The 27191-nt window shown below is 42.1% G+C and overlaps 1 protein-coding gene across 4 annotated transcripts in view; it reads left to right on the top strand.

Annotated features, from left to right (window-relative positions):
- The window catches only part of SS18 (synovial sarcoma translocation, chromosome 18), a 42428-nt gene that overhangs the window by 8621 nt on the left and 6616 nt on the right, over positions 1–27191 (top strand). The window contains exons 4-9 of one of the 4 annotated variants that reach the window (XM_015427793.1): positions 2571–2724; positions 13431–13652; positions 14579–14746; positions 15523–15627; positions 17776–17868; positions 18588–18704. In XM_015427793.1, the coding sequence (XP_015283279.1) occupies positions 2571–2724; positions 13431–13652; positions 14579–14746; positions 15523–15627; positions 17776–17868; positions 18588–18704 (859 nt within the window). The remainder of the gene's footprint in view (positions 1–2570; positions 2725–13430; positions 13653–14578; positions 14747–15522; positions 15628–17775; positions 17869–18587; positions 18705–27191) is intronic. The other 3 variants (XM_015427795.1, XM_015427794.1, XM_015427796.1) reach the window with 3 other exon arrangements.

The raw sequence follows: 27191 nt of genomic DNA, 5'->3' as shown, positions 1-27191 counted from the left end.
TCCTCTCCTCTCCTCTCCTCTCCTCTCCTCTCCTCTCCTCTGATCGGTTGCTCACAGTCCTGGCATTAATCTGGCCCAGTGAGACCATGATTGTCTCCCCTCTTCCTGCCCCTGCTTACCTATCGTGTGCTTGCAGCCCTCTTGGTTCTGAGTCTGCAAAGGCTAAATGTTACTGAGGACCAGTCATATGGAATGTTGAGGCTTATAATGTTTATAACCTTCCCTGTGGGTTTGGAGCAGCTAATATCCATCATAAAAATTAACACCAGTACACTATCATCACCACTGTCGTTTTCAAAACCTGCAGCTTACAGTGTATTGCTTAAAGTCAGCATTGTCTCTTACTACTAAGCAGTTACTCCAGAAGCCTTACAATGGTTCTGGAAGATGGTGACCCTTTACAGATGTTGGGAGTAAGAAAGCAACCCCTGAGGCTGTTCGACTGAATGGTTCTGTTGTAGTAGATTGTATACAAGTATGCAGTCAGTAGAGGGACTGCAGCACAATATTACAGATAAGAGTCTGTAAGTGTGCAGATAAAAATCAGCACTATGAGCTATGGGAAGTTACTGTTCTCACATCTACTCTAGCAGTCTGCTTCTGGTATACCACCCCTGTCACGAGGTGGGGTTGTGACATTTTGCACCTGTTGAGACTCCTGAACTATCTCCAAGCAGCTCTAAATAGAATCTTTTAGCCTTGAGGCATCAGCAAAGGCATCAGTTATGGTTGCTTGATCCTGGGCTGATGCAAAAGACACTCTGTGAAATTGTTTTAAAACATCCTTGCCAATATTCATAATCTAATTGAGGTGCAAAATGGATGCAGCAGCATTTTGTGGTTGCAAGCTTGAGTACCCAGACCAAGTCCCAGGATATGGCAAGCACAAGTCCCTTCATGATTCAGCTAGTGCCCCCTCTCACATTGATTGTTTACTGTGATCAGATGTTAAGTACAGAGTCTGCCACCATGAATGAATGGAAAGAAGACTATTTGGTGCCATGTAATAATGATGCAAAACTGTATCTCTCATTAGCTTTATGTCATTAGATGTCTAGCAGCTGAACAAGAACCACCACTGAGGGATCCCATAATAAGGAACATCTTTGCATTAACAAGCAGTTACCTATTGCCATCTGCTGGGACTGCTGTGTTTGTACCAATAGCTCACCCAGAATTATGGCTAACAGAATCAAAGGGTACTACACAATTCTGGGATGAAGGCAAGCATGTGAAAGTGAAGTATGGCAGAGCGAGGGGAAAAGGACCCAGAATTCCAATTTTGTCATTACTTGAACTTTTCTTATATTTAGTGTAAAACAAGGGGTGGAGAAAATTACATTAAAAGAAAAAAGCAGATGAATAATATTTAATGTTTAAAGATAACCAAATGCATCATACTGAAATATATCAGATTCTTTGACTTCTGATTCCATAATCCTAGTCCAGTTTCATTGTTATCACACTATATCATTATTACACTATATCACTGCATTTTTAAAATTCTGTAATCCACTTTGAGTCTCAGTGAATAAGGGGGGCTATAAAGTAAGTAAATCATACATTTTAAATCTTAACGTAGGCTTGTAAGAAAGATCACTAGTGTAATCCTCCTGTTGTGGGGTCAGGAGAAGTGAAATGGTGGCCCTGGGCAAACTGTCCAGTGAGTTCATGTCTGAGGTGAGCTTGAAACTGGAAGGGAAGAAGAAATGTGTAGGTAAGGATTAAAAAAAAATCAACAGCTCAAGACTGGTGTACACTGCATCTTTTTTGTTTGTTTTATTTTACAACTGTTTAAGGTAAATAAAATGCTGATTCGTCAACTATGCCCTCTGGGAAGATATATGCAGCTGCTGTTCTCTCCTTTTGAAGATGCTGTCTGATTCTAAACTGAGTGTCTTTGACACATAAAACTCATATCTTATTAGTGGGGGGCTTATCAAATATTCCGTTCCTTTAAAACTCAGGGTGGGAGAATATGCATACACATGTGCCGTATATGCTACATGGATTTGTAAGTATTATAATACTTAATAATAGTTTAAAAAATATTTTATAGTAACTAAATGCGTCTATTTAAAAGGGATGAATTCCACTGAATTAATGTGTGAGTTCCGATTTTCAGACATTGACCTATGCTAGGCCTAGGAATGAGTCTGAAATCTTTTGTAAAGGGGCACATTCTTGACACTGTCACTGTGTTAGAAATCATCTAAATAATTGCTTCAGCAAGTATGAATGGGGTCCCTGGCTTAATATTTGTCTTAGTCTCACATTAAATATTTAGGATACAAATAAAAATCCTTTCATAACAGAAAAAGAATTGCAGATTCAAACCCTTGTTATTTATAAAAGTGCCATTTAGTGGTTGTGTTGGAGTATAGAACTATGGTATAAGTTTTGAAAAATTGGACATGAGACAATAAGAATATTTAAATGTTTCTGAACAAACAGTGAATGCTTTTACTGCATGTCTCTGTACCATGGTCACATAGGTAGTTGTGGTACCACATGTGCATACAGTATATTCGTTGGACTAACCGTTTCTGTTTCACTGAATTGTCTTTCAGCCACCCACACAGAATATGCCAATGGGTCCAGGGGGGATGAATCAGAGTGGTCCTCCCCCACCTCCACGCTCTCATAATATTGGTTCAGATGGGATGGTAGGTGGGGGCCCTCCTGCACCACACATGCAGAACCAGATGAATGGCCAGATGCCTGGTAAGTTTCTTTCCTGGAAGACATTAGCACCAGGGTTGCTCAGCAACTGAAACAACATGTAGGCTCAGGGGATAGAAGATTGTTGATGACAAAAGTGCTTTGAATGCCCCTGAGTACAAGCTCTTTTAGTGTTTGTTAGCTACAGAGCAACGTGACCTGTATTCTGCGTTTATCAGACTGCCTTTGGGTTTTGCTGTAGCTGACACACAGCATTTCTCTGAACAGAACTGGCTAATTTTAGTCTGACAAACTATGCGGTGCAGCTGTGTTTAGAAAGCTCACTGAAGAAAGGCATTGGCTTGTGAATAAATAGTAGCAGTAAAACTTCTGAAGATTCACAAAGATAACTCCATCAAAGCAGTTGCAAGGCAAAAACAATGACCAGCTTCCTTAAGTGGAGAGAATTTAGCAAACACCAAATGTTTCAGTAAATGAAACTATTTTGACCTGAGGGAATTCTGTACCAAGTTACCAGTACTGGAAATGCCCCATCCCACATAGTCATTCACGTTCCCCAGGCAATGGGAGCATGCACAGTGTGTCCTCTGAAGCAAATCTTAAAGTTCAGGCAGTTTCGTGTAGGAGATGGCTGTCCTTAAGTTATCCAAGTTACTGCCTGCTTAGGGCTTTACAGGTAAAGCCAGGTACTTTGAACTCTGCTCAGAAACAAATCTGCTGATAAGGAGGTGCTTTCAAAACTGGTAAGAGATTCCAGTGCAGACTGGCGCACAGCTTTCAGCACCATTTTAAGTTTCTGCTGTCTTTAGATGTGGCTGTATATAGGGCATTGCTGTAGTAATTCAGTCTGGATGTGATTACAACTTTTACTAAGAAGGAACACAGCAAGTGAACCAACTAGTTTAGGGCACTGCACTTCACAATGATACAGTCCATTTTCAGTGATAGGCCCAGTAATCCCTAAGCATAGACTTGGTCTTTCAGAAGAAATATGATATTTGTAACACCTTGGTCAACCAGCAGAAGCACATCCATGCCTGGACTGAACTTCAGTTGATTGGCCCTCATCTGGCTCATTACCAACCCTAGGCACCAGCTTTCCATTTTCTCTGCCTTTCCTGATTCTTTGAAAAAGCAGAAATAGTTGCATATCATCATCATACTGATAAGAGCACTTAGAAGAAGAAAAACAAAACATTAATTTTTATTAGTCCCAATTATGGAGACAGAATTTCTTTCAGCAACCATTTCTAAACAGTAAAGTTGAAAGAAGCTTTCTTTATCGAAAGTCAATTTCTACAGAGTTCTGTTACAGTAACCCCAGTCTCAGTCCTCCATTGTGTTATCTTCCATCTTATACACTTAAATCATAAGATTTCCTTTGTCTTCAGTCTCCTTGTGATTGAAATCACCATGCCCTTGTTTGTATTTGATTGCTTTGAAGAAGGAGAGATGCCACTAGAAATTCCTGAAAATAATCACCAACCTAACCAGTCATAGGCAAACAACCTAGAATCAGATTGTGCAGGGGGACGGGACCCTAAAAGGTAGTAATTATTTCAGTCCTTTCCAAACTAATGTCCCAGTTTAAAGCTGCAATCTTCAGCTTTTTCAGAGCATAATCCACTTCCAACCTTAAATGAGAGCCATTTTTATGATAATTTTCCATACACCAGTGAACAAAACATTTATGTAGCTCAGTTTAAAGAAAAAGATAAGAAAAAGAAAATACCATATTCCTACAATCTAGCTTTTAGCATTCATATCGTCATAATTTTGCAGCTGCTGTTGTACTGTATAAATCATATTTTCCCTAAACTTGTTCAGATATATCAAATAGCATCTTTTATCTGGTGATTAGGTTTGTTTCTATTCCAGTACAAAATAAATGAATACCGTGTCTCCATAAATGAAAGTTGTACTGGCCCATCTACTTCTTTAGAAGACCCCACATTCTCCACAGACACAGACACACACCTCATAGGACCTGCTCCTTAGAATGCATGGAGTCAGTAATGGCCAGTATGTGCTGAAGGGAGCTCCCACTGGCATCTGTGTACTGAACTGTCCCCTTCAATATGAAATCTGTTGCTTGAGTGTCCACTTGAAAGTAGATTCATTTCTTAGAAAAGAAAAAAAATACATTAATAACTAGCGATTATTCTCAACATACAGCTTGCAAAAAAAAAATCCGTACTCGTTTCTCAAATCCAGTCAAACGCTTCTCTTTTTTTTTTTACTGACTGCCTTGGAAAGATCTTCTTGTCACCACTGTGCAAATATCATCGAAGTTTGAGTTAAGTGGTGATGATGGAAAGTGCCATCATGTCACTGCCAACTTACGGCGACCCTGTAGCATTTTCAAGGCAAGAGATGTTCAGGGGATGTTTGCTATTGCCTTCCCCTGTGTAGCAGCCCTGGACTTCTCTCATCCAAATATTAACCAGGATCAGCCCTGTTTAGCTTCTGAGATCTTAAGAGGTCAGGCTAGCCTGGACCATTCAGGTCAGGGCTGAGTTAAATGGACCTTGTTTAAACATACAAATGTCCGATAACATCACAAACCATAATTTTTCAAGAACATATCACCAATTTTGGTAATATGTGTTGCTCCCAGTTCTAGGCCAATATCATTCTGGCTGACACCTGTAGGTGCACTGACAAGTACCACTGATGTTTGGAAAGTTCTTCTGAATTGTATCCTATTAAGCCCATAATAGCTCATATTCCTTTCTGTCTTACTCCAAAATTCTTTAACAACACAACTCTCCTACCGCATACAGAAATAAATCCTTAGTTGCTTTTCAGATCATTTTTGTTAGCCTGGATTATTACTTTTAAACAGTTCTCTCTAATCGCCACACTTTGATATTTGGGAAACATTTCTAAATATCATCTTGCATACTTTCTTTGTTTAAATACAGCTCCCAGATTATTCAATAACTATATTGTACAATTTAGAAAGCTGTCCATTTTGTTCAAGAGGATCATTTAGCCATTTTTCAGTTTTTATCAAGATTACTGTTGATTGATGCCTAGGTGTAGGCTTGAATCCAGATACCTTTTTCACTCATCTTTCCCAATTCCTCTCCTTATTGCATCCCTGTAACCATATGGCTTTTACCCATGAAGGTCTCATTATTCATAGCCTTATTTGTGGTCAATGGGGAGCCTTTCCTTCCTTTCTCATTGTTAGAAAAATAGATTGGGTTTCTTAAAAACTGGAATTTAAAATAACTCTTATTGTATTGTATTTAGCCAGGTGGTTAACTAATAGTAAGTGTGGTACCCAGATAGTGTTGATATAATATTTTAACATGATGCCAAATAAGCTTGAAACAAGTCTTTAGAGAACTGAGGTTAGCCCTGGATGTGAGTGATTGGCATTGGAGTATACTATATTGATATAGAGTTTTATCCGACTTGTGGGGGAAGCATGTACTTTATAACAGGCATGTGGAAAATAAGTCTCTCTCTGGCTGTTCCAAAGCAGTGCATTAATCACTAAAACACAAGGCTGTATTGAGATTCTTGTGTTCTCTAATAATCAGCCTCCTGCCAACCTAGCAGTTCGAAAGCAAGAAATTGCAAGTAGATAAATAGGGACCACTTCGGTGGGAAGGTAACAGCATTCCGTGCGCCTTGGTGTTTAGTCATGCCGGCCACATGACCACGGAAACGTCTTCGGACAGCGCTGGCTCTTCGGCTTTGAAACGGAGATGAGCACCGCAACCCTAGAGTCGGATTCGACTGGATTTCGAGCAAGGGAACCTTTACCTTTACTTTAACAACAAGTGATCAGCCCTCTGTCTGAAGAGACGTCAGAAGTTATTCCAGGCATCAAGTGAAAACATTGTAGCCCAGCCAATATTACTCTGTTATCTTTTTAAACTGAAAATCTGTCTAATCTCTCATGAAATAATTAAAGAATTGTAAAGAAAACACTAGCATATGTCAATAAAATTAGAACTAAAAAGTATACATGACAGTCCTTAGTCTCTCTCTCTTAAATTTAAAGAAGTAAAATACAATTTCTAAGATTCTGACCAAAGCATTTTTAGAAATGATAAGAACTAAGGGGGTTTAGGGTGTGGCTACCTTATATATGTGTAATTGCATTAACCTCACATGACTGTATTAAATCATCTAATAGTTCGTTTCCTCTGAAGGCGTGTAAGACCTCCCTGAGCATTGAATGACACTGTCCCAAATAGTACTTGTTTAAAACTGCATTCTGGCTATTCTGCTCTTTCTAAGTTTTAGTCCAGGCATAAAGCCTTTTATTCTTAAGTTATCATTCTCACGGTTGGAACACTGAGAGCAAAGCTGAAACAGTAAGAAGCAAATACATGTTTGCAGAAATTCTCAAGCCTACTCTGTTCAAGGATCTATACCACTTAAGGTCAGAGCCTGTGAGAGTATTACTACACTGAAAGAAAAACATGAGGAAAGGATCTTGTTCTGTGACATCCTCCAGCAGTTCTCACTAAAATGCAATGTTCAGAAAAGCTTGATACACCTGAGAAAAGAATAGTGGGAAAATGTATGATGCATTGGAAAAGCACAGAAAAGGGAAAGTTAAATACAAGGACATAATACACCTTTCCTACATGGGGAAAGCTAAAGCTTCTGTGAAGTTTCAGTTTAGAAGATAAATGGAAAAGTATGTCGAAAATTAGGAATAGAATAAAGTAAACAAGCGAGGGATCTACAAGAACTTGCGGGTAGCATTTCATTTCCCCCTCTTCTCTTTTTCGTTTTTTTTCCATCCTAGAAAGCTCACATAGCTTCTCTCTTTTTCCAGCCTCCTTCTCTACTTCCCACCCATAAGCCAGCCTACCATTTGACTCCCTGTCTTTAGCTTTCTCTTTTCCTCTCTCTGACAGCTTCTCCCTTGAAAAGGGAGCCACTGGGCCCAGTTGCATGGTGGAAAATCTGCAGAGACTTGTGGGGGGCCTGCTACCCAAATTAGTATATGTATGTCAGGGCCATAATGTGTAAAGACATCCCCTTCCTTGAATGGAGCAAACAGGTATTTCAGGCAACTATATATGGGATCTTAGCCTGTGTGTCCCGAGGTCCATATTCAGATCAACACATGGAAAAAGCAAGGGATGAGGGAGGAAAGGGGTATAGGTACTGGAATGCATTGGTAATAAAAATGCAATCTTTTGAAGATGAGCCATCCTGAGAAGAAAGGCTTTATGTGTTACGAGAGGTATTTTCCTTTTTTTGTGGAAAGCGTCCAAAATGTTCGTTTGAGACGACTGGGAAGTTACATCTATAGCCAGATACTTGTCATGAATGAGGAGGGGCTGGAACCTTTCTGTCCAATCGTTTAGATTGCTTGAAAATTGCTGGACCCAGCCTGCTGCTTATTGTTTTGGAGATCTTGGTTGTTAGCTGAGGTCAAATTATCGGGGCGGGGGGAGAGGGGCTCCGAGGTCCTTGGAGGAAATGACACTTGACTGAATCACTCAGGGTGCGTTTTTGCATAATTGATAGAGGAGCTGCCTCACATTCCTTTTCTCCTTTGGTATGACTCTCTACCTTTTGATACCACTTTGATTCAGGCTCTTTTTTACAGTCCCAGTCCAACATTGAGGTGTACACTTGTACAGGTGAAGAGGAACAAGTCATAACAAAAATGGTGGTCCCTTGGGGTAAGGGTCTTGGGGGCCATCAGGGGACCTCACTTTCTTCTGTATCCCCTTCCCCGCACTCCCCCCCCCCCCCCCGGCAGTTCCATATCATTTTTCTCTGCTTCTGTCTCATAACCAGCCTAACTTTTATCCACTCCCATTGTCAGCTATATTTGTTATTTCTTTACTTCATTTATATCCTGCTTTTCTCCATAATGGGGACACAAAGCAGCTTACAATATTCTCCTATCCTACGCTTTGTCCTTAAGTATGATAGGCTGAGGAATGTCTAACTGGCCCAAAATCAACCAGTGAGCTTCCATGACAGAGTGGGGATCTGAATCTGGGTCTCCCAAATCCTAGTCTGAAATTCTAACCACTATATCACACTGGTATAGCAAGCAGCCAGGCCTGGGTGAATGATACAGGTCTCATGGCACCAAGTTACTTGGTGGTTGCTGATGTGCCTGGCCCTGCTGAGTCCTCTTTCAAAGGCCAAAACAGCCCTGGAAAGGGCCCTCCCTCCTCCACCTGCCTTTTACTGACAGCAACCAAGGCTGGAGAATTGGCAGGTTTTTTGTGATAGCCTAGGAACAGCCACTGAGGACATTCATTTCTTAAAACATCAGGCACTACGATCATGGGGGGGGGGGAGTTTAATTCAGATTTTTCTGCAAGTGTGGGATTTTCTTGGGTTTGTAGACAGGTCAGTTTTGTCCGTCAGTGGCTCTGAGCTCTGAATCTCAGACTTGGCCTTATTGAGAATTAGATCTATTGATAAGTGGGGCTCTGCAAGACTTGCAGAAGGGAATCCGGTCATCCCCATCACCAAGTTCAGCATAACTCCAGGCCCCACCACCCACCTCTGAGCCTGGCTGCAGTGGCAGCAGTGTCGGGGAGCCAGTCTGGGCCTGGAGTGGCTCCTGATAGGTAATTTGGGGGGGGTGTTAAGTCCCCTAATGTATTTTTTTTAAAAAAGATTCCTTGGGGGTCCCCAAGTTTGCAGGAAGATCTGTTTAGTGTCAATGTGGCCTCAGTCCGTGGATTTAGATATCCATACATGGGGGTTCACACTTTGCTATTAGATATATAGATGATGATAGTATGTCATCCAGCTAGGTTGATCAGTAATAGGTTTAGACTTGGATCCAGCTGAATATTTCCAAGATGAGAATGATTTTCACCTGGAGATTGTGACTTTGGTGCCTTCTGCTGCAAACCAAATGTGGAGAAGGTGGAGCATTTGGAGCTGCAGCCAGAGAGGGAAGTTGTGCTCCATGGACAGAAATGTTTGGCCAGATCCCAGTTTTAGGATAGGCAAATTAAGTTACTTAACATATAATTAACACATAATTCTAAACGAAAGGCTTTCGCCATAACTTAGTAAACTCTCTAAGTAAATTGTATATTAAAATAAGTTATAGTGAAGGCCTGTAGTTTAGAATGCTTAAAAAAAACCAACGCATTCAAATACAACAGTTGGCTAAATGTTCTCCCTGTGTTCAAAGCTGATGTATGTTTGTGGTGGTAGAAAGTGCGGTCAAGTTACAGCTGACTTATGGCAAACCTGTAGGGTTTTCAAGGCAAGAGATGTTCAGAGGTGGTATGCCATTGCCTATCTCCATGTCACAAGCCTGGTATTATTTGGAGGCTTCCCATCCCAATACTAGGCAGGACCAAGCCCTGTTAATTTTATTTATAATTTGGATTTATGCTTATTTCTTTAATAATTTGGATTTACACATCGCTGAATCCCTGAGTACTGAGGGCTCTGAGCAATGAACCATGATAATAAAACATATAATCAAGCAATACTAACAATTTAAAAGCTGGTTTAAACAACTCATAGTTTACAGTATTCAGATGAATTAGCTGACGAGAACAGGATAGCCTTGGGAATCCATGTCAGGGTATATGTCTGAGTACATAGTACCAAAGATAACTGAAAGTTTTTTGCCTTTGTGCCCTACTTGTGAGCTTTCAGAGGCATCTGGATGGCTGCTGCTGGAAAAAGAACTGTAGACTTGACAGTCTTGGGTAGGAAGGCACTTTGGTCATATATTTGTACACATGACTGTATAAATTGATTGCTCTTTTGTGCATATTACGCATTTAGACATTAAACAAAGAGGTTGTTCAACTACCTTAATGATAGTGACTACCTCCCCTCACTGTTTTAGCTTCTTAAATATATATGCTTTCTGCATTTTGCGTTGTACTTTCAGCAAGGGTTGATCAGCAAGCCCCCCCCCCAGTTAGCCCCACTTTTAGCAGCTGTAATGTGCTCTGACAGTGGCTATTCTCTGTGAACAGAAACACTGGGCAGTAACACTTTCCCTTACTGCTGTTCCTCATGTCCCTTTGACAACTGGAGTCTGCCTATTAGTCTGCTCAGGAGCAAGCAGTTGCTGTCCAACCAACCAAAGTGAATGAAGAATGCAGGCTGTGACCCTGACCTGGATAGCCCTGGCAAACCTGAACTCATCGGATGTCAGAAGCCAAGCAGGGTCGACCCTGGCAAGTTTTTGGAAGGGCAACCTCCAAGAAATACCAGGGCTAGGATGCAGAGGCAGGTAATACAAAACCATCTCTCTGAAACGTCCTAGCCCCACTAGGGGTCGCTGGAAGTTACCATGACTTCCAGGCTCGCAAGGTCACACACACACACACACACGCACAAACACACACACAATACTCATAAAAAATAAGTGCAGGGCAAGGCAAGGCAAGTGGTATGCAAGCAGTGTAGTGGCTATCATACTCAATAATTAGAATCAGATGAATCCATCAATTATATACCTATATCTTCTATGTCCTGTCAGAATGTTCATATACTGTGATGGGTCAATATTTAGTCATTTCTCAGCATGCATGTTATGCTGCTAGCATGAGCAGGGTAGTTCTGTGCACAGAAAAGAAGATAATGGTGTATTCAATCACCATGAATAGAAATTGTTTGTGATATATGGCTCTTGATTGTTTGTGTTTTGTACCTCATTCCCCCCACCCCAGCACATGTAAAGTGTGATTGAGTACTTCTGAAGTAAGGAAATCTTCAATCATACTCCAGTTTGTCATGAAATCTGAATGTAGACATCTGGACTTGTTGCAGATTGTTTCTTCCCCACAACCTGGAATTCTAAAGGATTAAATGGTGGCTGCAGTTGGGAGGGCAGAAATCTCTGTGCTGTTGAGATACCTGCATTCAGGCATCATGACAAACTGGAATCAGAATGAATGTTTTCTCTTGGAAAAATCTTGTCATGAGCTACTCACAACAGGAGAAGGGATAGAGCAACCTAACCATTAGCCAGGTTTGTGCCCATTATGAAGAAGCAGAGGTTTGTTTGTGCTGTGTGAATAGGTCAATTTAGTGATTTTCGTGTGAACTGAACTCCAAGCCACAGTTCCCATTCCTTTATCAACTCTTCTATGATACTTTCCTTTTTGGAGATAGATCAAGATGGGTAGCCCGTGTTAGTTAGTAGAAAAGAGCAAGAGTCCAGTAGCACCTTAAAGACTAACAAAATTTGTGGCAGGGTATGAGCTTTCATGGGTCACTGCCACAAATTTTGCTGTTTAAGGTGTTACTGGAATCTTGCGGTTTTCTGCTTTCTTTTTTGTCACTTTGACTTCATTTCTTTTTTCCACCAAAAAATTCTGTTTTAGAGAATTCTACTTAGGACATCTTTTCTTATATGTCTGGCTGTGTAGTTAATGATCACTTCCCCTCCTTAAAGGAAAGTTTCTGTGTACACAATTTATGTTTTTGCATTAGAACATTTGTTCTTTGACAGATCCTACTTGGTAGAATTTTGGCAATTTAATGCTTTTTTGGAGGGACAGAATATTTTATTTCACCTCAGGTGTTATTTTTATATGTAAATAAAATGTTTCAGCTTCACAATAGTGCCATGCACTACAACATACCACGACAGGCCTGCATAAAAGAAATTCTCCTTTATATTTTCTAGTTTGGCTGTAGATGGGTCTAAGATCTTGGAGAATCCTGTCAAAACATTGTGATCATATTAAAATACATGTTTCTATACAGGTGTTTTATAGAATGTACTAATATGCATATTTACTAATGTCTAGTGTAGTGAGAAAGTCACTTGAACATAAACTCCCCTCTTAAACATATGCAATTCAAAGAATATGTTACTAAGGCACTTTTATGTATCTATCCATAAATATCTAACAAGAGGAAAAGAGAAAGCAAGCTTCATCCTGTTGTACATCCAGAAAGGAGACTTTTAAAAGATTACTATGAATGCCCAGATTTTTCATCTTTTGAAATTAAGAGCAGGGAGTTGTGATCCAAGCTGAGCTTATGAATGCAGTGTTAAGCAAGAGCACAGCCCCCCCCCCCCCCAGTTTTCTAACAGAAAGTAAGAGAGCCAAACTGCTGGTGTGTGTAGAAAATCAGCAAGGCCTATCTGCTGGTATATCGTGACAAAAATTTGCAGAGAGCTGCATAGGCCTCTTACTTAGACTGGAACTGTGTTAAGGGGTGATCTGTAAATGTAGATCACATATGTTTGGTTGTAGAATGTGTTAGAATCAAATTTGACTAACCACATGAAATTTGTTCAGTGCTGTTCCTGTGGCCCAGTATGATTTTTTACATTCCCAGCTATTTATACATGGAAGCCAGGAGTGTGGAATGGGCTCATGTTCTTCTTTTCCCTATGTCTTCCATAAAAGTCTTAACTTGTATACACTCTTGCTCTTCCATAAGGCTGTATGTCGATGACTGGTAATGTCAAATAATTTCTTATGAGAAGGATGTCTCCCATTTCTAATTTTCTCATCAAGGATCCCTATCAGCTTTCTAAAGAGCACCATGGTCCCTTCAAGTATTCAGATCTTTTACATTTATCCATTTGTTTTGCTCAAAAGCAGAGTGGTACATCCTACATAAATAAAACTGCATTTGGATTTTGGAAATAGTTCGTGTCACTGTCAGTTTTATTTGTTTTAATCTGCTGTATGATTGATTATAATTTTACTGAGCTGCCTGAATGAATTTTAAGTAAATTTCATATTAGCCTTGGAATTGTGGGTTTGTAGAAACTGGGATAAATAATTTGTTTTTCTTCAAAGGACCTAACCACATGACTATGCAGGGACCTGGGCCAAACCAGCTCAACATGACAAACAGTTCTATGAACATGCCTTCAAGTAGTCATGGCTCCATGGGAGGTTATAATCATTCAGTGCCACCTTCTCAAAGCATACCTGGACAAAATCAGATGACAATGAGCCAAGGACAGCCAATGGGCAATTATGGTCCCAGACCAAACATAAGTATGCAACCAAACCAAGGTAAATCAAGAAATGGCTGTTTTCTTCCATTAATTTCAGAAAATCATAAAAGCTCCTTCAAAAGAATTAAAAGTAGATACAGTATCTACTCTTGTACTAACAAATTTTTGTCTCATCTCACTAAATCTGTTTATTGTAGTCTAGAATATATTATTGGTATCTTAGTGAGTATATATTGGGCACACAAGAAATAAGGAATGCCAGACTGCTGAGGCAAAATAAAATGCATTGTTTCATTTACAGGGCTTGCTGACAAAAATTAAAAAGTGGATAGAAAAGTTGGAGAGGATTTAGGAAAGGGGAGAGTGTTCGTTTTTCTAATTAAATTATTTCACTATTAACACCTCAGTTTTCCAAAGCTAAACAATGCAATCCTAAAACACTTCCATGGGAGTAAGCTTCACTAAGTACACCTGAGTAAACCTGCTTAGGATGATACTGTAAGAGCATTTTCAGGTGTAATAGCTCAAAAAGTACACAGCAACTCAAATGTTTATATAGAGTTTTAGTTCTTGGCATTCTATGAGTTTCTTTATTAGAAAAGTATTTTATTAGCAACCTTTAATCTTAGCGGTTTAGTATAGTAATCATCTGTAGAAATTTGACATAGGCAACCAGATAAAGTATTATTTGGGTGTTCACAGTCTTCAGTTACAGTCTTCAAATTTTTATGCTGAACTAGGTTCACTGTTGGTCCATTGAAATAATGTCTTCTACATTCAGCACAGTATGTTCTTCCTTCAGTTTTTTGTAGGAGCTACATTATTCCCTAAATGTCTTCATTTACCAACTACTTTTTGCATATTAGTCCTGAATGCTATTGGTTGTGCCTTTCACTGGAGCAGATTTTAAATCTTGTTGTGCTTCTCCATTAATAAGCAGTAGTTTTGATTTATTGTTGCCATTTGTGGTTTTTCTTACACTAGGCCCAATGATGCATCAGCAGCCTCCTTCCCAGCAATACAACATGCCGCAGGGAGGTGGACAGCATTATCAAGGACAGCAGCCACCTATGGGAATTATGGGCCAAGTTAACCAAGGAAACCATATGATGGGACAGAGGCAGATTCCGCCATACAGGCCACCCCAGCAAGGTAAGATTAGAAGTTAATGCTTTTCATTTTCAGTTAACTAACACACAGGCTAAATCTTCAAAAAACATTTTGTCTACATCCAGTTACATTATTTCTATATTGCTTTTTTCAGCTACTTAGATAAGTCTACAACAGTTGCTAGTGCAGGACATGTTTTTAGAAGCCCACCTGTCTCCAGTATCTTTTACTGTAATATATGTCTATATGTTGATCATTTCAGACCAGAAAGACCTAGCTTTTGTAAACCTTTCCTGTGTTAGCACTTGGAATAAAATCTTATTTGCCCCAGCAAGTGGCTGTTCACAAACTTGTACTAGCTGTGTTTTTCCAAAAATAGTTGTTGGAGCTTAAAAGTCAGTAGATTTCATCTGAATGTTTTGCCATTCATAAGCTTTTTCCGGAAAAAAAAAAGTTGTATGTGAAAGGGTATATCTTGGTTTAATATAGGGATATTGTACATTCTACAGTTAGAAAGGAAAACTTACATGGGCTTGACAGCTTGAACACTATAGACAGATCGTCTTCTACAACAGATGTCTCTTCAAAAAAGCAAAAAGTGTATATTGTGTGTTTTTAGAAATTTGCTTCACATACAGAATGTTAATACATCAGGATAATGTATACTCACATAGCATTAAATATGCTTTCTGAAACACAGTGACATGGGTGGGGGAACGCTATAGATTAGAGTGTTTCTCATACTAAAGTGAGAAATTAGTAAGCGTGATAACGGACAAAATAAGTTATTTACATATTGACTGGTTGTGGTTTTTCAGGCCCACCACAGCAGTACTCAGGCCAGGAAGACTATTATGGGGACCAGTACAGTCATGGTGGACAAGGTCCTCCAGAAGGCATGAACCAGCAATATTACCCTGATGGTAATTTCTCATAATGTTAACTTTCCCATTTTACACACCTGCCCATTATTAGTAATACACAAAACTACTGAATGAATAATTTCTAGTAACTGATCACTAGAACACTTATTATTTTTTACTAAAGCTTGCAAGTTCAGTAATTTGAAATACAATGGATAACTTTATTTTATAGTTCACTGAAACTACAATACTTGTAATTTCAGTTCTGGTACAGTTTTCATGTTTTTATTTAAAAACCTTATAGCAAATTCTTTGCAGTGTCTAGGAGAGTTCATGCAGTCATGTAATACATCTCCTCTTTAAAGATTATTTTGCTTTTTAAAAAGATGGGTAGTTCTTAGTTTTAAATGAAAACACTGATACTAGGAAAGATCAGTAAGCTTTCAAAAAGTAATTTGGGGTGTTCCCCCTCTGTTTTAAAAGAATATGATAACATATTATTGGTGCTCATAACAATGCATAATTAGGCTCTTAGGATTTTGAATCCTAAGTCTTTTCCATGTGATTATCAAATTAAAGATCCTTATAATGTATGAAGTATGAGGAGATATAAAGGTACTGTTGAATAAATGAAATTTTAAACTTAGGGCACATTATGAACATCGATTCGTGGCTATTACAATAGCTGACACGACATTTGTTAGCTTGTGAAGTTCAGAATGCATGGGTACATGATTACCTTTTTTTCAAAGTAATATTCATTTCAGAGTGACTACTGGAATATTAATTGTATGGTTTTTTTGAAAAGTGCTCAGGTTGTTTTTGATGAGTTTCTAATTGTCTGGTCACCATTTGGTCACCATCATGCTTCATTTACATGTCACAAAATCACCCTTGAGCACCTCTTAGGCTGGCTGAACTACAGCTAGTTTTCTGACATGTAGGAGTGTACGGTAAGATCATTACACAAAAGTTGTCTTGCAAATACTGTTAAAGAACTGCAGCTTTGGCTTCTTTCTCAGAAGTCATACTGTCTCATTCCTTACTGCTTGGTGTTACACATAAAGCAACACTGAAACTGTAGTGTAATATTTTGAATCTGAAGGCTGTAAGTAATCTGCATGAACATTTTCTAAAGCTACCTTGCAGTCTAGACAAATTTAAGGGACCTAATGATTGTGTTATATTTGGCAAATATATGCTGTTCATCAATAGTGGATGTATTAAATATGAGCTGTGAATATAACCATAATTCTAAAATGGCTTTCTTCAACAAGCAAAAAAGCAATAAAATACAAGATACACTGTTAAGTGGAGTAAATTTGTGATGTCTATAATTGGGGGAATTAATTTGTTTTGGGGATTTTTGCCTTTCAAAACCTATTATGAATTTATAAACCGAAATGGCCATGAATTCTTACATGTTTTGGTAAAATATAATGCCACTTTTAACACAAGGGATTTTCCTTGTTACAACTATGTCTACGAGGGTAGAACTCACTAGATTTCTAATTGGGACCGAGGGAAATGTTTGAGATCCTAAAGCAAGCATGAGGTACATTATTCCTTTTATCAGCAGCATCCTAATGGCAGATATCCAGAGCCATGTGCTGGTTATAGTAATATGGTAAAGAAGAATTTGCAAGGAAGTATTTCTTCTCCCCCTTCCCAACAGATTTGGAAGTAATGGTACATGGGGGAAGAGTTAATATATGTTAGATACTTTATGGCTAAAATGCATTTGGGTTATTCACAATTCCATTGAATTTTATTTGTAATAATTTACATTGCTTTTAACATATGTTCTTGAATTGGAAATCAGTAGGGCATGTGTTAGACAAAGTATGATAATTGGTTCTTTGATTCTAATTAAATTCAGGCTATTTACATGTGAAAGGCTTAAATGCTTTCATTTAAAAAAAATAAAGACAAAGTATTTTCCCCCTCTAATAAAGATTAGAAGAGGCTTAGGACCCTCACTTGCTGTGATGTTGCTAACTCTACGTTCATTAGCCAATTTTTTTTCTTGTCACATGTTAATTCAATATGAAAGAAAAAAAAACTATTGGTAAATCCTGCTAATTCAATTTCAAGAGTCTTTATGTATTTCCAGCTGACACTAATTTTTTTCAGTAAGATGCAATCTTTTTAGGGTTTTCACTCAGAGGCCATTAACGTTTCTTCCTGTCTCTTGTCGAATTGATGTAGGTCATAGTGATTACGGTTATCAGCAACCGTCGTATCCTGAACAAGGCTACGATAGGCCTTATGAGGATTCCTCCCAACATTACTACGAAGGAGGTATCTATATACCTTCACACACACATGCGCACATACATTCCTTTTCCTCTCCCCTTCCACAAAGGAAAAAAATTCTTGCACAACATAACTTATTTCCTGCCCATGCAAAGCTCTTGTAGACTATTAGTTGCTGGCTGTTGAGAATTGCAGGGAACTTGAAGCATTCAAAGTAGTTTCTTGCAAACATCTAAAACTATAACCTTGATTTGTCATTTCTAACAGCAATAAAATGACTAAAACACCGTTAGTGTTTTTTCCAACCGTATCTTTTTATTTAAACATAAATCCATTGGTCCAGTTATATATTTTGTGTGTACGTATACATACAAATATAGCGCCTTTAGGAAACAGCTTGCTGATTTTTGTGTAGCTAGTCTGTGCTCTGTAGCTGTCTTTAATTTTGTCCTTTTTTTCATTTAGCATAGTCATGGCTTTATCAAGTCATGGCATCACGTTCCAGTAAGCTTAATGCTCGTTTGGCAGAGATGCTGAAAATACTGCAGTGTGGCCTTGCAAAATCTGGCTTTAACTGCAGTTTGTTTGGCCGAATTCCTTCTGTTTTGGTTTGAGTTTTCTTTCTTTTGTTTTTCTTTCCAGTTTTTAAGATCAGGACTTGCATTTTCATTTTGTTTTTGTGGTGTTGGCTGTGCATCTTAAAAGAAAAATAACCTAGATTCAGAGGAAGTGCCTTTAATTGTTTCTGCTTACCATACTTACAGGAAATTCACAGTACACTCAACAGCAAGATGCATATCAAGGACCACCTCAACAGCAAGGGTATCAACAGCAACAGTACCCAAGTCAGCAAGGTTATCCTGGACAGCAGCAAGGTTATGGTAAGTAATGGAGGACAGGTTGCCATGGGAAATAAGGTGGTCAAGCAGGCGTTTTTATCACACTCCTTTTGCGCCCACAGACTTCTGTACTGAACAGTTAAAACATGCACATACATGCACTCAACTATGATAGAAGTAAATAAAGTCCATTCAGACTGATAAAAAATGCTATTTATTTATTTACTTCATTTGTACCCCAACTTTTTCCACAATGGGGACCCAGGGCGGTTTAAATCATTCTCCTCGACTCCATTTTATCCTCACAACAACCCTGTAAGGGAGGTTAGGCTGAGAGAGTGTGACTGGCCCAGAGTCACCCAGCAAGCTTTCATAGCACCAGTGGTGATTCAAACCCGATTCTCCCAGGTACTAGTCTGATACTCTTCACAACTATACACTTTCACACTAGGCCATTAGGAGTTGCCTTAGTTTCTCCGGTAAAATTAAGCCAGCCAAATAACACCCCCTAGGGACATTTTGGGTGAGGGTCAGGGGAAGGCCCCCATATGGCAGGTTTTGATGCTAATCAAGCTCCTGTAGTGCTTGGGATTTTAGTTTCCAGTGGAATGAAAGTCCAGTTGAAGGAACCCAGACCCAGCTCAAGGGGGGGAAATGTCATGTTTGGTTTTGCCCTCAGTCTTGTTGATTTCAGTGCAATTCTTTCTCAGATAAATAAGCTTAGGGTCACAGCATCAGAGTTGCTTTTTTAAAAAATATGGGTATTCTCCCTCCGAGAGGAGGACATCTTGATGGTGTTTCCCACCCTATCCTTAGGGAGGCAGGAACCAAGACTTCACTTCCTGTCCTCTCGGTGGGACACGCCCCTCAACCCAGTTTTGTTCCTGCCTCAGAAGGGAGAGCAGCATATTGTTGGCACTCGTGCCTTTTTTCTGACTATTTTCTTCGACCTTAACAACTTTAATTCTGATTCTCAGTTCACCTCCTCCTTCATCCCTTCTTCTCTGGCCCACTCCTAAATTCCACCTCCCGCCTGCTCACTTCTTTTTTCCTCCTCTCTATTTTCCCACCTGATGCTCCAGCTGGGGCAAGTTGGATTGGGATGAATCGGACAACTTCTTCTTGGAGTCTGAGAGAGACAAAGCCCTGCTGCCAGTGCAAGGCGAGCTACAGACGGGAAAAGCCATGGCTTCCACTCCCGCTGCCGCAATGAGCCTTGCAGCGCCGAAAACTAAGCGTGCCAAAAAACAGCCTTATTCTCCGTCCTCAGAGTGCACCGCAGACGCCATTTTGAATAAAGCTGCTAAACAAAATACCCCTGAGGGAACGGGAGGGCCACGGAGCGGCTGTCGCTGCTACCATAAGCCAAATTCATGAAGGGGACAACGTCCCAGACATTCCTAATGCCCAAACAGGAGCGGTAGCAGATTCCAACTTCAATCAGTCTCCGATGGGTCTACTCATGAGTAACCCCGAAAGGGGCGGAAATGCGTTGCTGGCACCAGGAGTCTTGCCGTTCTTCAGGCAGGCTATGGGGGAGGAAATTTCTATCCTACAGCGGGGCTCCCAGTCTGGGGACACAGGCCACTGTCCATCACATGGCTGCACCTATCATTGCCCTCAGGGTGAACTGGATAGAAACTGCCCAGAGGAGGGAAGGCCTCGCTGGCCAACTAAGGCAGCTAGAATAGACCACCTTTCTGCCATGAGGAAAGAGCCTCAGTGGGATCTTTCACAGATGGAGGACAGCAAGGTTGGAGACAGGGAGGAGGGGGAATTCCCCTCAGATGAGGAGGAGGAAGAGGAGATGGAAGTCCCTGAACCGTTTGTGAGGTTCTGCACTAGAACTCCTTCCTAAAACTAAGGCAGACGACCCCACCAGCTCTGACCCAGCTGATGGCTCTAGACCCAGACGGAGCAAAGATTACTTCCCAAGGACCCCTGTGGTTGAGAAGATCTTTCCTTTCCTTGAATTCTTAGAAAAGCAGTTGGTCAAAGAATGGGCCAAACCTATGGCAAATAAGCACTGTCCTCCCAATGTTAAGAAACTGTATGCCTTACCTAACTTTACTGATAAGTTATTACAGGTCCCCCTTGTGGATGCCCCGATTACTGCACTCCAAACTTCAGGCTTGCTTTCTGAAGATGGTGAAGGCATGGTAAGGGATAGTCTTGACAGAAAGGCAGAATTTGCACTGCACAAGGGTCACGAAGCTACAGCCATGGCGATTAGAGCAGCAGCCACAGCCACAGTGGTAGCCAGAGCCTCCAGAGCCTGGTTCAAGAAGATGGTTCAACTCATCTCAAATTCTAATGGCCGTTTGGCTGAAGGCGCAAACAGACTTCTCCAGGCTTCATCTTTTTCAGCTGATGTTTTTTCTCAAGGGCACTGGCCTCCACTGTTGCCACTAGAAGAATCCTTTGACTCCGGGCGTGGCAGGCTGACCTGCAGGCGAAGGCTATTGTCACCACATACCCTTTTCAGGGTGATCGCCTGTTTGGTGACTCCTTAAACAAAATTCTCATCAAAACTAAGGATAAGAAAAAGGCAGTGCCCAAATCATTGGGAAGACCAGATAGAAGAGGGCCAGGCAACTTTTCCTTTCGTGGTCAACGACCTTTTTACAGATTTAATTGAGACGGCAGACGTTCCTCATGGGGAACCTCCAGACAGAATTTCAGAAGGAACCCCTAACCCCTTCCATAACAGATCAGGCAAACCGTTCTTCCCCAGAGATGACAAATCAGGAAGAGACAATAAAGCATCTAAAGCATGACTACGAGTCAGCGCTGGTGGGGGGATGCCTGCTACTGTTTCACCAAGAATGGGTCTCATCAAATGCAGACAATTGATCTTGAGAGGTCACTACCAAAGGCTACTCCATCGAATTCCTGAGCAGACCACCGGACCGTTCCTTCCCCCACCTCTAATAAAGGACCCAGTCAAATTGCACAGAGCGAGATAAAAGTCAATAAATAATAATAAAAATAATATTCACAGGTCACAGACGTTTCCTACGCTTTTGCGTCCAGGGCCAACATTGGCAATTCAAAGCGCTGCCCTTCGGGCTATCGACAGCCCCAAGAGGTCTTCTCCAAGATGTTGGGGTTTTTTTGTTTTTGTTTTAATCCCCTGAAGACAGGGTAGCTTTATTGATTTTTTGTGACACCCTACAAACTATAAAGAACAGAAAAGGGAAGGGAATAGCACCCCGGGATTAAAGAAAGTAAATATACCCACACTATGACTGAAAGCCCAAGAAGGGAGATCTTTAGCTGTTAGTATCCAGTTATTTTTTCAAATCAAACATTTCATTTAAAGTCAATGAGTTAGAGAGTTAGTCAGTTTGTATTAGCAATTCAAGCCAGTTCAAGTGCGCAGGAAACTTCTTTCATCATCATCCACGTTTGCGGATATTCTTAAAGTTACTTTGGTTTTCTAAGTCTTAAGTCGTAGGTTTCTTTGGTCGGTGCACCACCCACAGCGCCCAGGTCTTCCTCCGAGTCCTTCTCTGCTTTATCTGCTCTGCCTCCTTGATGTTGCTGGTCCTCTTCTGCTGGTCCAAAGTGCCGTTTCACCCATTCTTCAGCCTTCAAAACTGAGTCAATCTTCTCCCTTTTATCTCTGTACTTAAACACGACACCTTCAGGAAAGCACCAGGAATATTGAATTTGGTTGATTTGTAGGAGTGAAATCAGCTCTTTATTTGCTTTCCTTTTCTGACGTACTTCAAATGGAGTGTTCTTTAGGACCCTGATATCCGTTGCACCCTGAGTGTTTTATTAGCTTTCTCCATTTTCAGGTTCAAAAGCTTTCTTTCCTGGGAGTCCTGCCTCTGTTCCAACACTCCCACTCTCTTTTTCACTTTCTTGGTGTCGTGTATGTTTTCCTTTATTTTCTCATCTGTCTGTACAGCTTTCTTAGTTAGCTTGGCAATCTGCTGCTGTTGCATTGCTAGATTTTGGTTTGAGACGGCCAACTGCTGTTTAATATCATCGAGTCTCTCATTAATCGGCTTGAGCAGTTCCGATAACATGGAAAATATGTCACACGTCTCTTCCGTTCTTGGACTTTGACCTCCTTGCTTTATTGCTTTCGCAAACTTTTTCTGAGCGCCGGCCATTTTCGGCTTTGTTTACTTTAGAAGAACCTTTTCACCCCTCTCCAAAAACGCCCAGTCCACCTCTGCAAACTCAGTTAAGTCTCTTACGCACTTTAATACTTATTTTCCCCCACACCCCTTCGGTTGTTCAACTCAGTTCATTTGTTTACGCCGGTGGTTCCCTCCCGGCGTTGCTTTCAGTTGTGGGGGTGGGAGGACTCACTTTTAAGTTTTTCCGCTCAGAACACTCTCTGGTTCATTGCCGGTCTGTACTTAGACCTCTTGTAGCATCGTAATCTCGCTGATCTCCTCTGCTTGTCCCAGCTGGCATCAACTATGCTCAGTAAAAACCGAGCCACACAGTGGTCGGACCTTCGGGGCAAGAGAGCGCCTCAATTCTCTGGCATTACGCCATTGAAGAGGTCGCCCCCCCCAGCGCCCCCTGGCCTGGAGCCTTTCCCAAGGCTCACCTGGGGGTGTCACTTGAGGTGGCACCCCTCCAAACCACTGGTGTGCAAGTCTCCTCCCCAGAGGTAGGGGAGTGTGACTGCCATTGTCGAGCAACAGACCGGAAGTCTCAGTCTCCAAGATGTTGATCCACCCCATTGTTCTACTGAGAGAGAAAAGTGTACATGTGCATGCCTATTTAGACAATCTTCTGATCCGGTCAGCCTCGCACCTCCAGGCCGTTCAGGACACAGAGGTCACCATCCGATGTCTTCAGAACCACGGCTGCTTGGTGAACCTTCAGAAGAGCTGCCTGACACCCTCTCAAACTATAGAACATCTCGGGGTGATCTTGGACACCTCCCAAAACTGCTTGTTCCTGCCCAACCCCAAGCCAGAAAAGATCCGTTCCCTCTGCTGTCAAGTCATCGGGAGGAAACAATCTTCTCTGATGACTCTTGCCAAGCTGATGGGCCTGTTCATCTCCTGTATAGACACTGTTCTGTGGGCCTGCCTGCATGCCAGACCTCTGCAACACCTTCTGCAACCCTTCCAATACATGATTATGAGACGGAAGGATATGACCATCAAGATTTCTTTCAAGGTGAAGACCAGCCTCACCTGGTGGACCAAACCACGGAACCTTCTATGAGGTTGCAAGTACTACACCAAAGACTGGAAGCAAATTGTAACAGATGCCAGTCTTCATGGCTGGGGAGCCGTCCTTCTCAATACTCCAGCGCAGGGCCTATGGCCAAAGAGGAAAAGAGACTACCAATAAACCTGTTAGAGCTGAGGGCCATCAGACTGGCCCTACTTCATTTCCATGCTCAGGTTGCTGGCCACCATGTACTAATCAGAACAGACAACATTGCAGCCAAGTCCTGTATAAACCACCAAGGGGGCTCCAGGTCTTTGCAACTCCACCAGGAAGCCACCAAACTGTTTCGGTGGGCAGAACTAAACATAGCCTCCATCAAGGCGGAACACATAAAGGGGACTCTGAATACTCAAGCAGACTGGCTCAGTCATTGTCGGCTACAGGAGGTGGAGTGGTCCCTGAAGCAGGATGTGTTTCAGATGATAGTGGATCATTTCGGCCTTCCGACTGTGGATCTGTTCGCTTCCCCACTCGATGTCAAGGTGAAGAGATACTTCAGCTGGTTCTATCACCACGATGCAGAAGCAACGGATGCCCTGATGTCTCCATGGCCTTCCGGTCTGATGTTTGTGTATCCACTGACTCCAGTCATTCCAAGACTTCTATGAAAGATAAGAGAACAGAGGGTGGAAGTCATAGTAGTGGCCCCCTATTGGCCACAGAGACCGTGGTTTTCAGAACTTCAGTATCTATCCATACAACTTCCTCTTTGTCCACCGGTGACTCCCGACATGCTGACGCAGGGTCCAGTCTGGCATCCAGATCCAGGAAGGCTTTGTCTGACCGTTTGGCGATTGAACGGGAGAGGCTACTCAGAGAAGGTGACGGGTACTATGCTGCCTTTGAGGAGACAGTCTACCTGCCGAATCTACAATACCACCTGGAAGGCCTTCGTGAGATGGGCCAGGAGAAAGACCATAGATCCCTTGAAGCCTCACATATCAGGAATGTGCTTGATTTCCTCCAGGATGGACATGATTCTGACCTGAAGGCATCCACTCTCAGGAGACAAGTTGCGGCCCTTTCGACGGTATTGGCACCTTTCAAAGGCTGGGGTTTATCAAGACATCCACAGGTTCGACGTTTTATCAAGGGAGCATCATTTCGAGACCTTCCTACATCCCACAGGTTTCCCACGTGGTGATTGAATGTGGTCCTTAATGCCTTCCTCCTTTTGAGCCTATCAAGGAGATCCCATTGTTTTTAGTAGCCGTGAGCTCTGCTCGCTGAGTGTCAGAAGTGGAGCTCTTTCTGCCAACCCAGAATTGTGTATATTCCATAAGGACAAGGTGGTCCTGTATACAGATCCTACCTTTCAGCCCAAAGTGAATTCTCGCAGAGGGACGGTTCCCGGGAGCTCTCAAGGAGGCGATGGTCCATCCTCTCCTGAAAAAACCATCTTTGGATCCGGCCGAATTGGCCAACTATCGGCCGGTCTCCAATTTGCCCTGTTTGGGCAAATTGATTGAGAGGGCGGTGGCTGTACGGCTTCAGGGTTTTCTGGATGACGCTTCCATTTTAGATCCCTTCCAGTCTAGCTTTCACCCAGGTTATGGGATGGACACGGCGCTGGTTGCTCTTAGTGACAATCTCTGTAGGCACCTGGATCAGGGCGGGGTGGCGGCGTTGCTGTTGCTAGACCTGTCGGCTGTGTTCGACATGGTCGACCACCAGCTGCTTGCCCACTGCCTCACTGATGTGGGAATGCAGGGGCTCGCTTTACAGAGGCTTGTCTCCTTTCTCCAGGGTTGGAGACAAAGGGTGGTGTTTGGGGAACAGCAGTCCAGGAGATGCTCACTTGAGTGTGGGGTACCCCAGGGCGCAGTACTGTCCCCGATGTTGTTTAACATCTTTAAGCGCCCCCTTGCCGAGGAGGCTCGGAGGTATGGGTTGGGTTGCCATCAGTATGCTGATGACACCCAGCTCTTTCTGATGTTGGGTGGCCGGTTGGACTCCGGACCAGAAGATCTGGACCGGGCGTTATAGGCCATGGCTGGTTGGCTTCGGCTGAGCCAGTTGAAGCTGAATCCGGCGAAGACGGGGATCCTGTGCCTGAGCCGTAGCGGGTTCAAAGTTGGAGGTTCCACTCCCAGCCTTCAATGGGGCACTTCTTGTGCCAGCGTTGGAGGTTAGGAGTCTGGGGGTGCTCCTGGATGCCTCTTTGACAATGGAGGCCCAGGTAGCGGGCACAGCTAAATCGGTATTTTATCATCTTGGGCTGGTTTGGCAGTTGGTTTCCTTCCTTGATCGCCGCAACCTGGCGACAGTGATCCATACGACGGTCACCTCGAGACTTGACTACTGTAACGCTCTCTACATGGGGCTGCCCTTGTCCCAAATCCGGAAGCTGCAGCTGGTGCAGAACGCCACAGTCAGGCTGTTGATGGATCTCCCACGTCGGGAGCACATCCAGTCTGTGCTTAGGTTACTGCACTGGTAGCCAATAGCATACCAGATTTGCTTCAAGGTGCTGGTGCTTACCTTTAAAGCCCTACATGACCAGGGACCGACCTACCTGAGGGACTGCCTTTCCCCATGTGTACCCCAGAGAGCACTACGGTCAGGGGTCCAACATCGTTTGACTATTCCGGGCCCCAAGGATGCAAGGCTCACCAGTACCAGGGCCAGAGCCTTTTCTGTGGCGGCTCCTTACTGGTGGAACGAACTCCCGGAGGAGATCAGGGCCCTGCAGGACCTATTACAGTTCCGCAGCGCCTGGAAGATGGACCTCTTCCGCCAGGCCTTTAAATAGGAGCCACCACTACTGTTATCATCAATGATCCTATTGAATTTCTGGATCCTAGGACTGGCCCAGATGTATCGCTAGGCCCATCGGCTCATGGGATGATGATCGGATGAACAACATGGATTTAGATCTAAAAGCACGCCATCAAATTTTTTAGCACTGCGAGCACTTTATTGCTAATTGTTAATTACATGTATATGAATGAGTATGTATTTTATGTAGTTTTAAATTTTTATGGTTATGGTGACTAGGTACATTGTACCGCTTTTGTTAGCCGCACTGAGCCTGTTCGCAGGATGGGCGGGGTATAAATATAATAAATAAATAGATTTCACAGATCTCAAGAGATTTGTCTACCCTCCTTCTGTCCGAATCCTTCTCCCACCAAGGACCACACCTGGCATTCACTAGACATATGGCGAGCTCTGAAAACGTTTCTTCACTGTACTAGTCCTTTCAGGAAGTCAGAGTCCTTGTTCATATCTATCTCTCCACCCAATAAGGGTTGTAAGATGTCTAAGTCCACAATCAGCTCTACCCTCAAATGTTGCATTGCAGAAGCCTACAAAGCA

This window comes from Gekko japonicus, unplaced genomic scaffold (assembly GCF_001447785.1).
Source record: "Gekko japonicus isolate JY-2015 unplaced genomic scaffold, Gekko_japonicus_V1.1 scaffold533, whole genome shotgun sequence".
NCBI lineage: Eukaryota > Metazoa > Chordata > Lepidosauria > Squamata > Gekkonidae > Gekko > Gekko japonicus.
This window is presented reverse-complemented; position numbering and strand designations above follow the sequence as displayed.